Below are 18,753 nucleotides of genomic sequence, written 5' to 3' on the forward strand. Positions count from 1 at the left end.
GCTTAAGGAAGCTCCCCAAATGCTTGTAAATACGATCATGCTTTCTAACATAGCATATATTTATTTGAAAAATGTTAAATCTCTAAGCCCTACTTTCCAGCCCATTAAAGCCTCAAATAATTGTTTATTTCCAGTTTAAAGTTATTCTCTTTTTTAGCCATTAGAAGGCTGCCTGTAACAACATTTCCACAATATTCAGGGAATTAGAGAATTGATAGTAACTCTCCCATTATCTGAAGGAGTACCTCTCTGGGAAGAGAAATACTCAAGATGAACTATATTTTAGTGAGGAATTCTTTCCAGAAGACTTTGGGACAGGCCCAAACCATGTAGCTGAAAGGTCTGGAATGCTACTTACACAACAAACATGTGTTCGTACCATAGACCTTGGACAACTACATTCCTTCTGGAGGCCAAAGGTCTTGAAGGCTACTTATCCTTCTGGATAGACTTGTTCTCATTTCTCTTTCTTTTTTTAAGGTTTGAACATAGGATATGGGTCTGACCTGCTAGGCACAAGACGTTTGTTCTGGATTTCCCTTATGGAAGAAGACATCAGAATTCATCTCACAATTTATGATCTGGTGAAAGTTGCCTTGAAATGAGATAGCAGAAGTATTTATAGAATACCCAAGGCTTGTTAACAAATTATTATTTGTTGTAATAATCATGAGCATGAGCTCATTATGCTCATGCAACTGATCATTTTATTTGGCTTATCTTTTACTGTTTTTACTTCCTTTCAGTTAAGACTTGGTAACTGACTGTATGCACGTCCTTGAGTACATTTTTTTCCAATAAAAAGATGACTGAGATGGTTTACTGGATTAACTGCTTCAACTAATGTTGTAGCCACAAAAACAATAGTCATGGAGAAATAGTTACGACATTTGTGGTGCCCCTAGCACCTTACATGCAAATACAGTGCAGAACCAAGTCAGCTGCAAAAAATCACCTTCTTTGCTTACTTCATGTAGCCTTTTTGGTGCCGAGGTGATATGGCTCTTTACTTTTTAAAATATCATAATTTTATTTTGCTTTCTTTCTGTTTTTTGGTTTTTTTGAACATAAACAAGATTTGAGAGTTCAACTTTTATTTACCTTTTAAATCTCAACTTACAATAAAAATCCCAAATCATGCTTTTTCCTACTGAAATACTTTTTACTTTGTAATAGAGAAAAACAAAACAAACAATCATCATCTTTTTAAACTACATCAATGTATGGCAAAGCCAAATCCGGTTTCCCAGCAAGGAATTATTAAAAGCCAGAAATAGTCCAATGACCACAGGAAATCTTTAAGCACCAAAATGGGGACAAAAGTCTCCTGGGGAAAAGACAATATGTCCTACATGGTCATTCATGTCTCCTTGTTATACAATACAGGGGTACTGTTTGTTTGTCTGCTTAAGTAGATGTGTGGAATAAAATTAGAAATAAATCCTGACTACAAAAGCATTTCAAACACTAGATGCAGACACATGCATTGTAATACCTACCATCACAACTTTGTTATGATGCTTCTTTCTAATGTAGAAGCAGCTAGACCTTTGATCATTAATATATACATCACTCTTGCCTCATTATAATAAAGGCCACCAACCTCCAGCAGGATTTTTGACTTCAGGTCATATTGCATCTTGCTGCAATTTTAATAAAATTTGTCAAAACAACAGAAGAAGTACTCCAAAATAGATTCACTTTAAAGTCAGCCCCCTTCCCCAGGAATTCAGTCAAGGAATGTAAACCCAAAGATTTATTTTTCCATTCAGGTCATGCCTGGGGTAGACTGCTGTGTTACTAAATTCCCTATTCTAAAATCAAGAGCAAAACAGAGTTAACAGGTCTCAATAGGCAAAAACATCTTAAGATGGCCCTCCGTGGACCATGACCCAAAATTATAGCAATGAGCATTATCCTAGCCACGAAGGCAACTCAGAAAAAAGCACAGGGCCCACGGCTTACCTCAACATAGTCCTTGGCATGGCCCCAGTCTCTCTTAGCATCCAGATTGCCCAGGCTGAAGCAATCCAGCTGTCCAAGATGAATCTTCGCTACCGATCGGCTAATTTTTCGAGTAACGAAGTTGGCCCCTAGAGTAGAAGTAAGAAGTGGTATCAGCATAGTCCCAGTGGCAGATAACTGATCACAAGAAACACCTTGTATAGCTCAGTACATGGTACTTTCAGTCTGCATTCCCCCCCTCACACCACCTAGACCTGTCCCATCTTTTATCATTTGAGTAGGCAAGGAAGCTTCCAGTGAAAGTGTCACATTAGCTGCACTTTCACAGCAAACATCTTTCTTTGTGGGACTTCTTAAGCATTCCTAATTTGCTGCCTCAGTATTTAGTCCAGGCATAAAGCCAAAGAAAATAATTTGGAATGTCAGTTCTTAAACACAAAATGCAGAAGGTTACATAAAGAAGACAGACATCTTAGACCACCCTCAAGTTTTTTGCTACAGTTCTTTTTTCATTTTTTATTTTTCTTTTAAGGAATGCATACATCTAAATAAATTAAAAATTTTTAAAAAATTGAGACTATCTAAAAATTACATATTCTCCAAAGAACTGTAAAGGTTAAATACTTCCTACTTTTCAAGTTATTCTTTGTCCCCCATGTTCAGTGAGATCATGAAATTATGATATTTGAGGGGTGTACATTATTTTATCATGTTTTCGTACTTTCATCACTGTATTGCTTTGGAAAATTCATGTACCCATTTCTGCTCCATGTAGAGTTACGTTAAATAGTATTTGTTTCTTGTTATTTTCCTATCTTGATTTTAGATGATAAGAGCTGTACTTCTATAATGTAGTCACAAGCCTCCTCAGAAGCAGAGCGATTTGAATTTAGACCACGAGTTCAGGCTAAACAAGCCCAACGGCATTTGCACACTAATGACCCACAAAAATTAAAATTACATGCCTTTTTAATAGCTAAAAAAAGATAGTGATTGAGTGCTGACAGATGATACCTCATCCGACTGGTAAGCAGGAAAGTTACTGAAAATGACTGCACTTGTAAAATGCTGCTAGCAAATTTCAGAAGTCCTAAGTAGTGCAGCTTGTACATTCGATGCATATATGTATTTTTTTCATTATGAAACTCTGCTCTTGAGATATGAATCTCCATATTTTCTGTCTCTTGCCAAACAAGCAGTAGGGTGCTGCTAAATTATTTTTTTTTCAGACTACAAATTTTTACTGTAAAGTCAAGAGTACTATGGCACCTTTTTGTGTCATTTGACTCTGCAAACAGAAAATAAAATAAAAAATAAAGAGCACACATACAAAACCAAGAACCATGTGGAATTATGCAATTAATTAGTTCAGATTTTAATTGTATGACAACTGCTGAACTAAGCGGAATTCTGCTTATTAGCCATTTAGAATGTGTTTGTTCTTGTTTTTTTTAAAGGATGAAAATCATAGAATTTCCATAATCCCTGAAAAAGAATCCATATACAAAGGAAACTTTTAAACCAATGCAATTTGAAAAAAAAATCAGAAAAAAAAAATACCGGAAAGTCTTTTTTACAGCAACATTCCTCAAAAATTGGACAAATGACTCAACTACAGGATAGAAGTGCAAACCTTTCTTTCAGGCTGCAACCCTCCATTCTAAAAAGGAGGAATATAATGATCCCAGTGATAAAGCAGTGCAAACCACAGGACTGACAATGTGACTCTGCTATTGCAATTTCTAAAAGCAAAGTACTGTAGTTCTCCTGTTCCTGGCTGGATGGGCTTGCAGCAGGAGTGGGGTTCTGTCTTAACAGAAACCAGTGATAGTCTCTTTGGCTTAGCCAGACTGGCACTTCTCCAAAGATTATTTCCATTTTTTATATTATCTAAGTGCTTTGAAAGTCTCACCAAGATTATTACTAATAAATTAAAAACACATTCAAACTATTACACAGGCTTATTAGGATTAGGTCTGAAACTTCCTAACCTTTTCCACTGAAATGCTTTCAGCTAGCATTATTATTCAGCAAATAATAATTGAAGAAGAAGCTTTTTTTGTAGGATAAAGCATATGGCTGTATGTTCCAGGCTGCAACTGAATTATAAGCAAAAAAGCACTTTCAACACTACATTCCCATTCGCAGTAAAAGCAATGAGAGCTCTAGTGATCATCTGCATTGTAACAAGCTTTACAGTCAACCAACTAATGAATGTTAACTTCCAATTTTGAGAAACCACACTGACAACATAAAAGAAGTATTTATTAGTTTGTGTATGTGTGAGAAAGACAACTTTTATACTATCAGCTTAACTTGAAATACATGAACAGTACTGCACAGGAAAAAGCAGATCTGTCTAGCATAACACAGCAAATTTAAATAACTGATGCCTTCTTGAAGAGCCATTGGTAGCTGGAGAGAAGCAATCTTTGAAGATCTTCAACCAAAATCAGAACATACCTCAAAAGGCTGAAATGAAGAATCAAAGTGCACCACAGTGAAAAATATAAACCTATATTTTCCAGAAATATTCTATTAAGGGGTCAACAAAATAATACCAACCCTCTTCTTGGAATTGACTCAGTATTAAAGCTGTGGAAGAAAAATATGCTACTTTTCATTCTAAGAAATGTGACTAGATTTTTTTTTTTAATGCAACCAAGGACTGAATGGCACATTTCAAAAGCATTTAAATGATATGTTTCATAAATCATGTTTAAATACCGATTCTCTCAAACACAGTATCTTAAAATATCCCATTACACTATATGTTTGATCCCATGCCATTAAATGTACATCATAACTAGAATTTAAACTGATGCCCACTGGAGTCATACAAAATCATTAAGGCTATGTCAGCATTTCCATTATAAAGTCCTGTCCTAGGAGTTTGTGATCTTTGCTTTGGCCCGAAACTTGGCAGACATAATGTCTCCTTCCTCAAGAATGATGCTATCTAAAAGGTCCATGCAAAGTGCTACAGATCTCTTTATATAACTAAATACAAAGTACCTTTTGAGGCACAGAAATGCTTAGCTTCCTTCTTCCTCAGGAGGTTTTGAGAACTTTCTAATGCTGAACGTGCAAGGGCACTTTCCTCCATAGAGCAGCCAGCTAGTGCCAGCAAAAGTATCAACAGAGCTACTGGTGGGATAAATACTTCTTTACATTGATGTTCATCAGATCAAGATGATGCAGCTGCTCAAATGCCATCAGCTTTCATAGCTGAACAAGACCTACTTTATTATGATACTAACATGATTAATTTGCCTGGAAAGGTGTCTGTGGTAGAAACAAAATCTAGTTTAGATTAGTGAGGATGAGAGATGCCCAAGATCCACACTTGTCTCCTGACTTTGTGTTGCTTCCTCAGTTCAGAGCGGTTTTGTAAAACCCACCTCACCGCTCACACCTAGTACAAATGAACAGGGAGTGTTCAAGATTCTACTAAATGTCTGATGCATTTTGACTTATTTGAACACTTTTTTATAATGTGTGAGGCTGGCACTGTACTTAGAGCTCACCATCCTACAGTAGCCAAGAGAAGAGTCATTCTTGCTCCCTAAGGTAGGTCCAAGCATACTGGGCTCACTGCCTTGTATAGTTATCTCTGCAGCACATACATCCAAACCAGGATGGGCTACATTATGCTCTGATTTCCATTGCTACTGACAGCACTGCAATAGCTGTACTGCAACACCAGAGATCTGGCCAGAGATAGCAAAGGATGCTTTGGTGTGTCTGCAGTTCCAAACAGCCTTGGTTGAGCAGTGTCTGACAAGCTTTACATTTTAAAAGAGGCTTTAAACATGAGTTTTCATTATATTAGCAGCTCTTTTAGGAACCCTGGACATTAGTTGAGATTTGTTTTTAAAACCCAAGCCCTCCCTCTGAGATCATTAGCATTCCAGTAGGAACCATAAGGTCTGATTTACAAAACCGATTTTTGGTACATACGATTTTAAGCAAGGATTCCTCATCAAGCAGACCTGATCTGCAAAACATATAATTTGTCAGCAAACCACTACAGGAACAATACTACAATAAAAAGAAATAGCAGAGGAATAATGCAATAGCTTCATCTTTCCAGTCCAGGCGTGTCCCCCACTGGGCCATCTGGACTGGGGTAGAAAACAGCTCCTGCATCTCATCCCTCTGAGAAGGACACAACCTACATTTGGCAAAGATACAATTTTGAAAGCTGGACATATCTCTCATTGACACATGTTTAAAACTATTGCTTCAGGGAAGCACACTCTCAATGCACTTACAGTTCTAAAGTTGGATCCTCCAAGAAAAAAATAATTAAAAAATCCGGTTCTCTGCATCAGTACCCCAACTCCTTTTTATCAGCACTGAGGCTTCATCATCAAGAAACTGCTTGTTTGAAGTAAGTGTTTTTCTCTAGAATCTGTGGTTTTAAGAGGCAGCCAAGTGGATAAAGCAGCCTTAAGAGCCACTGTTACTGTAAGTACTTCTTTTCAAGACCTATCGTTATCTAAGCTCTCAGGACACCATATAAACTCAACAGGTGACAGAACTATGGTCTTAGGAAGACTGCTATCCCTGTATAACACTACTTGTTCAATACATAATAAAATCAATCATTAATCCTAGTAATATAATTGAATAACAGTTAAGCTGATAGCATTTAATAGCAGCAATACTTATTATTCAGCTGAGATGCATTCCAAGCACAGACTATTAAGTTGCCTTAAGATCTTTTTCTTCATTTTTCATAAAATATGATAAAAAGGTTTCTATTGCAAAAGATGCTGGCACAAGAAAAAAGATGTGTTGTTTTTTTTTTTCTCTGAAAGTTCCTACAGTTCTGGCATAGATTCTAGTAGAAGCCTGACATGTTTGAGCACATATTGTACCCAGTGCTTCTAGTAACCCAAAGGAACAGAGTTCTTTTAACATATATATGTTGCAAATGATACATTTAATGAGAGCATTCAGATGTTTTAATTGCCTGAAAATGCACACTGCTCATAATTTCCATGCTATAGGAAGCTTTTCCATTTTTTTCAGAAGCTAAAATGAAAAACCAAAGTAGCACCCAGTTTTTCTAAGGAAAGAAGTCCCACAATCTCCCTTAATTTATCCTGATAATATCAATAACAATTGCTCTGAAGTCAATGAAGTTATGTCAGTATAAACCAGATGAAAAATCAAACTACAGATCTTTAAACTAACCTTCCTTATTTTGGTTTTAAATGGAATTTTCAACTGGAATTTTTCAACTTTATCTTGATCTAAACAACAGATACAATGCTGCATTCTGCTAAAACTAGTAAAGCAACTACTTAGTATATGGAAAACACTCATGCATTTTAATTGTGGATCCACTCTCAATTTAAAATAACAAATTGTTCTTCTCACAACAATTATACAAAGTAGAAACAACACTGTTTGAAGACAAAGGAAAAAAAATCACTATTGATAGTGTTTTTTCCTTTCCCAGATCTTCATAATATCCTGCAAATCTTAGACAGCAAGTACAGCCTCGTTTGGATGATATTGGCAGAAAGCTCACAACCAGGTTTTTGCAAAATGAAATACATATGAAATAAGGGTGATAGCATTCAGAAGCAATTCATTGTAAAGTCATGTACTGCATGCAAAACAGTCTCCTAACCTGAGCAATTAATAATTTTATTTCCTGAAACATGAGATGTAATGCTTTAATCTTTAAATTTTAATCCTGTGTAGAATAGCTGGGAAGACTTTGCTTCATCATAATATTTCCAGTCACTTCCTCTGTCTTTAAAATTGTCAAGTACCTTATGATGAGGTTTCTCTATTACCTTTCCAATGTTTTTCAAACACTTTCAATTTACATATGCCCTGATATTTTTCATTGGACAGGAGATCTCTAAACAGGAAAGATAAAGCTATTGCTAGTAGGCTTGTTCATGAACCCTATTCCCCCTCAATGCCCTGGGAAATAATCATGTGACAATAAAATCCACAAGTTGAAAGGAAAGGTTCAATAAAATGAGGATAAATGTCCCTCTTTATCAAATGATCCTCATTAGGTACTACTTTTAAATATGTGATTTCAATAGAACGAAGTGGTACTAATTCCTTTAAATATTGCTAACAAAGACATTGATGGCTTTCTGTTTCATAATCTGAACTCTACAAAAAGTAAAATTTGCTAAGTCTGATTGGCCTCATTTTGTATTTACACCACACTGTTCAATGGCATTCCTCAGGTAATGGGAAATATACTACTACCTGTATTTTAAAAATGAGGAGATGAAGGCAGAAAGGGAAAGGTGCACAGAGGTAGGAAGCATCAGCAGCAGGAGAGCAGCACTCTGGAGGAGGCTGATGTTCTTCAGCCCTAGAGCACCTCTGCCCCTGACATCCACTTGCACACTGAGAACATTTGGACTGCTGAGGGCAACTGAAGGTCATATGAACTAAGCATGGAGGGGACAAAAATTAATGATTTTCATAATTTGAAGGGAAAGTAAGAGTGAGAGACAATCTTGGGAACGATGACAGGGTACAGGAACTGGGCAGGAATGCAGAATGCAGGGAGGTTCTCTTGCAGAGGGCAGAAAGACATCATAAAGCTTAACTGGAGGGGCAACTAACAAGTAAGCCCTACAAAAGAGGCACATGGAAGTAGGGAGAGACACCTACCAACCACCACCTGACGATGAGAATCAGAGGTGACCTTTGTCACAGCCACACTCCTCTTTGATTCAGTGGAGCTAACCCACCACCAGGGATCTGTCATCGGGGCTTTAAACTCTTCACGACTGTTTTGCATACAAACAGATATGGGTTTCCACCTCCCAGAGAACAATGACAGGATGATTTCTATGACTACCCAGCAGCACTATTCTAAAGTGACTATGAATAAATTTTGTTTAATTAGAAAACAATCAGGAAATGTAACACAAAGCTCTTAGATACCACAATCAGAATACCCTTACTCAGGACTAATTAAACATCTCGTATCTATCATATAGGTTTGTTAAAAGGATAGAGTGACATACCAGCAATAACTGTTGGAAAAAAGGTGCTAGTTTAGTGTATTTCCTCTATACAATTTTTCCTATAATATTTTCCTCTCAAGAGCTGCACACTGAACAGAAAAAGGGGAGACATCAAAGATTCTTATAAAGGCATACTCAAACATTAATACAGAAAATAATATATATGTGTTATTCCTGTTCCCAAGTTTATGCTGTTAATGGCACTTACATAAACAAAGCAGTGTTTTGCTTACAGAAAACTTAACCTTTTGCTCCAAACTATTCACTTTGATTTTTTAATCACAGTTCATATACACTACATTTTAAAACAAAGGTAAATGTCTTTAGCCACTCTGATTTGTTAACACTCATTTAAGCCATGTATTTTAAATTGTTCAACTAATGTTACTGGATTAAACCTCTCATTTAAGCTGTCACAGAATTAGACAAGCCCTTGCATGTATGAGCTATGGGTAAGCATGAATGTGCTTGCCCATCAGCCCAGACTCTTTATATTGTTTAAGCATGTGTAAACAATTGCAGTTAAGCACATGCATTGCTGGCAACAATAGTAGAAATGCATGCAATCAAAAGGAAAATACAGCACTTGAACAAAATAGAAATATTATGCAGTCTATAGCAACCTGCACACACACACAAAAACCCAAACAACAACAAAAAACCTGATTTTAACTAATCTCATTAAATAGCTATCGAAGTTCAGGCAACTGTGCTCTTCAATTAAACACCCTTTTCCTTTTCTCCTTGTCTTTCCCCTCCTCCACCCTCTCAACAACCAGTAGCACATCAAAAAAGGTGCTGTTTGATGGTTCAAGCTGAGACATTCATCCTTTACCCCAGCACTCCCTTGAGATGAAGCAGGCAAGGCTTTTAATCTTACCTGGTGACACATGACTGACTAATACAGTTTCTTAGACCTTCTGACCTCTGAGCAACTAAGTCTGGTTGGTCTCTGGGCCTCTCCAGGTGGCTAGGACATCAGCTTGTGGCAGGTCACAGTATAGTAGAAGTTTTGCACAGATCTTCCATGTCTTTCTGTGCACTCATACTTGTGCTAACATTTACTGTGCAAATTTCTGAGTATAAAATATGTCATTTCACTTCAAGTCAGAGGGAAAAAGAATTTAGTTCTACTTGAATGCCAAAGAGTGCAACAAGAGTTAGCCTTAAAACCAATCACAGCGGCATACAGCTTTGCTGAGTCAGTGCTAATGTATTTTCTTGGAGAGAGAAAAATGGTCTAGCTACAGCCAAATAACTTACTCAGAAGTTTGCCTCCCACACAAACTAATAAGCAGTCCTAGACAGTGTTGACACTTCTACTGTATAACTCAAAAATTTCCTACATCCAAGTACCTCCCTTTTGGGCTTTTTTGCTCAACTGTTTTTCTCTTAGGATTTTCCTCTAGCAAGCTTTTTAGAGTGGTAGTAGTCAAGGCATCCTTTATGCCTTCAATACATTGTTTGGTAAATGTGTTTCAATTTTCATAAATCACCCTTTGCTACAGGAGTCCTGGAGTCACCAAGCAGGGGTCCTGAAACACAACTGAACTGTACTTTCAGGAAGCTGGAAATAGCCAATGGCAAAGAAGTTACTGAGAAGTAATAAGGCAGGAGAGCTGGAGGAAAGAAGAGAAAGAAATCTCAGCTTCTGCAAATACAGGAGGTGCAATTTTTTTCTAGTATTTGAATAGGGCATAGAAAACATGAGGCACTTCAATATTTCATCCATCTTTTATGTTACGAATAATTAGATTCTCCACTAGGATGTGGTGAGAGGTGCATCTCCAACACCAGTGATGACCCCAAGAATTCAATGTACAAATCATCAATTGCACTGGTATGTGATTACCAGCATGAGGACAAACTGTTCCAGCTACAGCTACCCCCTCAGCCTTGTAACAGAATAAAGTATATAAAGGTTATAATGTAGTAAAGCATACGTATGCTTCTGACAGAAGAGTCAAAAAAGAATCTCTACAGTGATGTGGAGTGCAGTCAGGTTGATGTGTGACCAGGGGTATGAGATCGGCTCATGGTGCCTCCGGCCAGCTCTGGCTGCCCTGGCTGTCCCCACTTCCCAACCTCTGCTCCTGCACTTGGACAAGTGGGGCTGCTAAGGACAGAACAGGACAGCTCTGAAAACCATTATCTTGGATAAAACCAAAGAAACAGCCCTCAAATGCAGTATTTTTAAAATAAGCCCCCTTGAAACAAGCTTCTAAGCAAATAAGTGGGGGGGCAAGGAGCACAACCCAAAAGTAAACCTGCAAGGGCAGCAGTTTTAAAAGAGAATAGAAGGGAAAGGCAGAGGCAAGTGGACAATACACCAGGAAGACTTCAAGCCAACAAAGACAGCATGTCCCTTCTGCTCCTGAAAGACTTGGACATGTTTGGCCTAGCTGTGCTGACCTCCTCTCCTCAGAGAGCCAATAAAAACATTATTTCACCTAGCTGCAGTTACTGACAGTTGCTTAAGCTTCCCATAAAAAGTTATGTCCTTATTTCAGAGCAGGCCATGATCGCTCTCGGGGGACCCTGAAATTAAGCAAGGGTGCTGGGGCTTCCAAACCCAAACCCTGAACTGGAAATGCCACCAGGCAGAGTGGCAGCTCTCCCACAGACAGAAAAGATACGTCAGGAGGTTGCAAAAAAGCCATTGCTCCTCTGGGATCAACCCTGGGCATGTTGCTAATTCTCACTGTAAGATGAAAAAGGCATTGAGGATAAGAAATGGATACACTTATTTACTGAGAAAATCATTTGAACACAGCAAAACAGTAAAGTTATAGCATACATTTCAATGAACATTCCCTTTTGCTAATATTGCCACTGAAATTGAATCCAACTCTATCATTCCTTCTGTGTGGGAATAGTGTTCCTCTAGTATAATTAATAAATTAAAAAAAAATAAAATATGCAGCTATAAACCCAGAGAACCTAATTGTTTGGCAGTATAAATTGGTGCAGTTTCACTGAAGTCAGGTTACTTAAGTTTACAAAGAAGAAGCCGATCTTGAACACTCCACCATTAGCACATCCAATTACCACAAAAATTTTACATAAGAAAATGGGAAACAAAACATTTACAAAATGAATAAATGGCAAAAACCTGAGTGTCTGGATAAAATGTCCATTTACCAACATTCAGCTTGTAATTCTCACTACTGTTTTAATACCAGTATTTTTAAGAACACTTCTTCCTTTGTGGACTCTTGAAATTCATTGTTATCCTGTTTTTGTGATATTTCCCATTTAAGTTTATACTTCCTCTAGGAACAGAAAAGGCAGTCAGATCACCTGCTGTTCTGAGATGCCTACAATACTTTAGCACAATGGGGTGAAACCAGGACAGAAAGTTAGCTCAATTCTGAATTTCCTGGCTTTGTATTTTTAGTGGGACCTTTCAGATAATTTTAATATCCCCATAGGTAGCTGTGCATGCTCTCAGAAAACCACACATGCACACACACACGTTCTGTACAACGTCAGAAAGAAAGCTGAAAATCCTAGCACTAGGAGTTAGGATTATGTGTGCTGCTGCTGCTTTTGAATGCACAATGGTAGTCTCATAAAAGGCTTCTAGATTAATTCCATATTCTATTTTTTTTCCTAATAGGATTGCCCCCTGTGCAGAGAATAGACTTGCCCTGAGAGCAGAAAGTACTCACTTGTGAGAAATGAAGTAGGCAGGGATCCTATGGAGTCTGAAGGTAAGTAAAGAGAAGAAATAATAGAAAGATTTAAAAAAAAAATAATTTAAAAAAAATGGACTCACAACTCAGTCTGATTAGTGCTGCTATGGAAGAATGAAGAAAAGCCTGGTTTCTTCTGCAAATACTGAAAGCATGCTTAGAAGGTCACTTAAATTAAGGTTCTCATTTAGTCACTGCTGCATATTCCTCTGTGTGCCCTCAGGTGCAAAAAGATGGGATTTTAATTCTTCATATCAATCAATCCATCAAGACTGGGGTTTTTTTCATGCTATGTTTCTCACTCAAAACAATAGGGATAAAATGCCAGTGTTTTACAGAAATTTAAGAAAGTCTTGATACTTGTCAAACAATGAGAGAGAAGTACCCTGGAAGAGTCAAAAAGGGATGAAAACACTCTCAGTGCAAGGTTTGAAGAGTGTTCATGAAAGGGCCAAAGAGTATATCTGCCATCAAAACTCCTTTCTTGCTCTCTGCCTGAGCCAATGTTGAACACCTAGCCATCCAGGTAAGAACTTTTTATCCTGTGCAGAGAATAAGACTGAGCTTGTGCAAACAAAAGCTTTATCAGAACACATGGGGACAAGTTTGAGTTACATTTAGGTAGGCAGCCCATATTCAGTCATTATACAATTTTTAAGCTAGTCAAGTTTGCAATGTTCCTCTTTTTTCTCTCCTTTCAGCCTTTTCAGGAGGAAGGAAAGGTATTAAACTCATTTCTATCTCCACAATAATGTCTTTGGATGCTGAGGAAGACTTTAACTGCTACAACCACAAAACTCTTAAATTTCCTACTGCAGTCTAGAACCCACTTCCAAAACTGGACAAAACTGAATTTGAAGTAGTATCCCAATGCACACTGAAGAGTTTGTCTCTCCAAGTGCATTTCATTGAGGGGCTTGAGGAGCAGGGCGGGAAATTGCTGAAATTTAATCCTGAACCCCATGTGAACCCAGGGATTGGGACTGCATATTTTCCACTGTCCTGCCATCTGCTGCTTCACTGCACATAGTAATCTTTGGCAACCCCACTGAGAGCTGCCTGGGCTGTGGCTCTGTTCAGACAGGGTGTAGAAAGAAAAGACACTGAGAATGTCATGGCTGGCTGACCAGACTACTGAGATCAGAGAGATTATGCCTCATTTGCTCACCAAGCCCTGCCAAAAGCAACACCATTTAACTGCAGGTACTCAAAACCCAACAGGCATGTTTAAGGGAATTCTAGGCTTAAAAAGAGGACCATTCATAATGTGCATTTGTTGGGGATACTGTAGCTACCACCTTTTGGCATTTATTCAGGAGAGCTTTAAAAGAGGGTTTACAGTGCCCAGCATTTCAGGCACAAGTGATATCTAACCTGACTTACAGGACACACAGACCTGGAAGATGACTCAAGGCAGGAATAAACAAAAGGGACCTAATAGCCCAGCAAACAGAGATAAACAGAAAGAAAACATAGCTATTATTTTAAAACAGTTACAGTCTGTCTAACTCCCAGCTGTGAAACGCTGCACAGTATGGGAGTGTGAGGGTTTGGTACTTATATGCATAACCTTCATATGTCATCTCATGACAAGGGACCTCCCTTGAGCTGGAGCCAGCTCTACATTTGTTCCCCAGAGCACCCCCATAGCCTCCAGATGCTGCAGGCAAAGAATCAGCTCTCAAACTGATTTCCTCTGACCACACTTTTCTGAATATGGGCCCCAACCTTTTTAGTGATAAACTACCAAACGTTTACCTACAGAATTCACCGTGTTTTTCAAAAATGTTGACTGTAAAGGCTAAGGAATATTTCTGAAGTGTCCTAGAGCTGATAAGGGATACTTTCTAAGGGTGTTAAACCTGAAAGAAAATGACTGTAGGATACAGAGTTACTGTGGGATTTTGAATCACGATGACACCAACTGCCTGTTGTTCATCTATCTCCCTCATCCTCCCTGCTTCTGCCAGAAGTACTAGAAATGAAAATGTAATTATATACGTGTACAGCAACATCCTGACTTATTTCTTAGCTCAAATACTGATTGTGGAAATGACACTTCTTCTTCTTGTAGCCTCTTGGGAAAACAAAGACACTTCAGTAAGACAAGCTGGTCCAGGGGCTGCAGAACTGTGGCTGGCAGATGTCAGGGTTGACAAATGTTCTTCTAATTGAAAAGGGACACTACAAAATTGTCCTCTGACAGTTGCTGTCATCCTTTCTTCTTCCCTGCTGCTCTACTGCCTCCACTCTGTCTGCCTCACAGGGCGATCAGAAAAGAGAGTAAAAGCCACGTAAAAGAGGAGGAACAGGCATCTTTTTTTCCCAGTTCCAGCTGTGTTGGAGCCAATAGGCTCCATTATTTTGATGATTCCAGGACCTCATTTCATCCCTGCTTAACAGAAGTGCACAGCAGAGGTGGAAACAGCCTGCAGACTTACAGAGGGACCTTCTAAAAACCCCAAAGCCATTCCTTTCTAGAATGACCCTTCTCTGTGAGACCTGGAGTCAAATAATCTCAACCCAACCTGATCTAAGTAGGTCCTGCACCCAAGTAACCCTCGTGGCTCACAAGTGAGTTTTGCTAGTACTGAGCTTTATAAACAAAAAGGCAGGAGCAATGTGTAAAAACCAGTAAGACAAAGAAATCAAACATGCTTTCTATGGTATTTTTCTTTTTTTTTTTTTTTGAATGCGTATCTTGAAAAGAGTAGGTTTGAAGTAAAAAGCTTCCCATTAACATTCTCATAGTAAACTTTCTCTGCTGCTAAGCTCTACGGAATCAGAGCTCTCGACTTTTGACTCATAACCTCAGTGACAGTCACGAAGCCGAGCAGAGCCACTTCATAAAATGTACTAAATGAAGCAACTTTTAATAATAACAAGGACTGGCAGGTAGCCACGTTAGAGGAGGAAAGGCCTAGTAGGAATGTCCTGCAGCATAAAAGTCTCTGTTGTTCTTATTACTGCAAAGGAAGAAAATCTCTTTAAATGCTTTTGATTCAAACGATGGTTTGACAGAAACGACGGACAAGACAAATGGCTGTAAAACAAGGCAATTGGATTTCCTACTGCTACAATATCTTACTTGGCTCCCATGACACAATTTCTCTGTTATTCTGCCTTGCCATGGTAAAGTAAACTTACAGGCTACCCAGAAAACAGATGAGTGTAACCAGCCCTTTATAAATGATATCCCTTCACTCAAGGAAAGCAAATAACTTTGCGTGCTCTATAATAACTGTTTCTAATACTTCATTTATTCTTTAAATTGTTTATAAAACACTTCAAGAGAGGTCAAGACAAGAGGGCAACAATAATTGGAGATTAAGGAGAATCTCTACGTATTTTGCGCCTGTGAGTAAACACTTTGGCAATTGTTATGATACAAGATAAATCTACTAAAAAAATAATATAATCAGCTTATTTATGATTTTCTTGAGCATACATGTTACTTCATCCTATTGTGTCCAAGAGAGAGTTCTGATCTTTTCCACAGCTATTTCAATTCTAATTTAAGCAGCTGCAGAGCTGCCTGATGCCACATACTGGGCAAAGAACAGCAGATTTTAACCTGATCTTGTATGGAAAGAACCCGAAGGAACAATAAGCCAAGGGTAACTGATCTTCTTGTGAAGTTTTCTCCAAAGCAGGGGCTTTCCCTTTCCTCTTTAGAGGAAAAAATAATTATCAGAGGAAAAAAATGTGAGAATAAAAATGCTTCTTAGTCATGTTTCTGCAGAGCCCAGAAGAGGCTGCTAAAGAAATCACCTGTGTCTTCTAAACGTCTCACCTGCCAATTAAAAATAAACCCAAAAGAAATCACTGAGAAAGAAGAAACAATCAAATTCTAAACACTTATACTGAAATAATAAATTTACACATAACAAAATCATCTGCTGAGGGATTTTAAAGTAGTCAACACTACAGGTATGTCAGTTTAGTAAAATGAAGTTAAATTCTTAAGGTATTCCAAGACTTTCTATGGAACTCAGCAAACAGGTTTTAACCCATGACAAAGTACTCTCTTTACTTGTTTTATATAAGGCTATAAAAATACATTTTCAAGATTCATATTTTTATATCTTTCCTCTTCCCTTTTTTTTTTTTTAATGCCCATGTTTCCATGAACTTCTCAAAGGCACAATGTTAAGTGGATCTAGAGATTCGATTAGAGTTGTCTCCAAACTAATTCAGCCTAATCAATACAGAGTATTACCACATTTTCTTTTAATTGCAGCACCATACAGCACATGTCACCCAGAGTCAAACTGAACTGAAAATGTTTTTAACTGCTCTTAATTTTTTGAAAATGGGAACTGGGAATGGGAAATAAAGCTGAATCCCAACTGTTACTGAACAAAATCTATGTTGAAACTAATTAAGAACATAATCAAATACCCAATTATTGGATCAGAATAATCACACAACTTTGCAGTTCCAAATTTTGTATTTTTCAGCTCAAATTGATTCAGAAATACCAAGGCAGATAAATAATTGCTGATTGACCAAGCTGAACTGACTTGCATCTGCATCAAAGTAAATAAGATCTGTTCTAAACCATGTACTGGTTCTTCGTGATGGTTTACATGTGGCTTTTTTTTGTTGTTGTATGGGTTTTAAAATTATTATTGTTTTGTTTGTTTATTAATTTCCTTTTTTTGTTTGTTTTTATTATTGGTATTTTTCAAGCATCACAAGCACATGTTCTTGTATTACAGGAAGCAGAATTTTCTTTTCATTTAATATTAATTATATTAAACTTAGCAGCTTCTCTCACGAACATTATTTTAGAGTCAAATGGAAACAAGGCTAAACAAACATTTCCAGGTAGATACCACCTGGTGTCTACCACCTGGTTACATAGTTGATTAGTTCTGCTTTTAGAAGTGAGGAATTAGCAGGTCCTCTTAAAACTATCAATGTTATGCTTCTGTCCTAAAAGCCTTTTGTAAAGTGCTCACCTTTTCAATATATAAGCCTCCCAGTGCTTTGAAAAATCTGAATGCTTTTGTCATTAAACAGCAGGTTTGAAAATCTGATCAAGGCAAGTGAGCTATTATTCACTTAATGGTATGAACTTTTAAAAAAAAATCAATAGAACTAGACTTAGAGACAGCCTATAAACATCAAGATGCCTCTCTATTTCTAGGATCATGGCTATAACACTACATGTAATAAAAGCTAAAAACATTCAAAAAGAACATAGAGCATCAAGTGGCTGCATAAGCATTTCTTTCAGAATAATAAGACACATTTCCTGTAATCCATTTAGGATTAATGTCTAATTTTTTTCCTCTTAGTTGTCTCGAGGAAAAGCATATTTTAAAAAAGGGTTAAATATTTTAGATTTTTTTTATTATTCAATAGTAAGCCTTTTGTATTAACCTACCTGATTTAAACCAGTCAAAACAGCATTAAATTTGAATGATCATCCATGTAATTATGGACAATTTTGATTTATTCTGCCTTTACAGCAAACTTTACAGAACATACTAATTCTTTCACCAGACTTGCATCAAACAGCCATTTTCAAGCACCATACACATACACACAGGCATAATTTTGGAAAAAATGAATGAATATTTGCTGAGGACTGTGGGTTTTTTCATGAGTGCTAATGCCTGGTTATCATTGCCTATAAATGTGACGGTAAAGCAGATGATATCACCTCACCACCAAAGCCACAAGGAACCTGTAGAACCAAAGTGACAGAAGGCACTTAACTTACTTGCAAGTAGACTGAAATTGTGCAATAACTGCAGCATACTAATGAACTCAAACCCAGAATTGCTTCATCCTGTGATTTCAAAACAAAGACCTTATTTTTCCATTAAGTGCAGTTTAAGATTATACTTTTCTTGAGAAAAGCATCATTACAAGACACAAGTAAAAATTCAATAATGACCTGTTATTTATTAATTACTTTTCTTTCTGACATTATTTTGGCAATAGACCTTGGACTCACCAGCATGACAGAAACTGTTGCCAGTTCTCTAGTAACTAGCACTTTCAAAACTAGGAAGCAAAGGCAGAATTTGCCTACTGTTGTTACATGAAATCAAGCTCTTAAG

The 18,753-nt window shown here is 37.5% G+C and overlaps 1 protein-coding gene across 1 annotated transcript in view; it reads right to left on the reverse strand.

The window, feature by feature from the left end:
* GMDS (GDP-mannose 4,6-dehydratase) overlaps positions 1-18,753 on the reverse strand; it is a 420,922-nt gene that overhangs the window by 222,892 nt on the left and 179,277 nt on the right. Inside the window, exon 7 of the mRNA XM_030446078.1 lies at positions 1,966-2,093. Within this exon, the coding sequence (XP_030301938.1) occupies positions 1,966-2,093 (128 nt within the window). The remainder of the gene's footprint in view (positions 1-1,965; positions 2,094-18,753) is intronic.

The sequence above is a fragment of the Calypte anna genome, chromosome 2, assembly GCF_003957555.1.
Source record: "Calypte anna isolate BGI_N300 chromosome 2, bCalAnn1_v1.p, whole genome shotgun sequence".
NCBI lineage: Eukaryota > Metazoa > Chordata > Aves > Apodiformes > Trochilidae > Calypte > Calypte anna.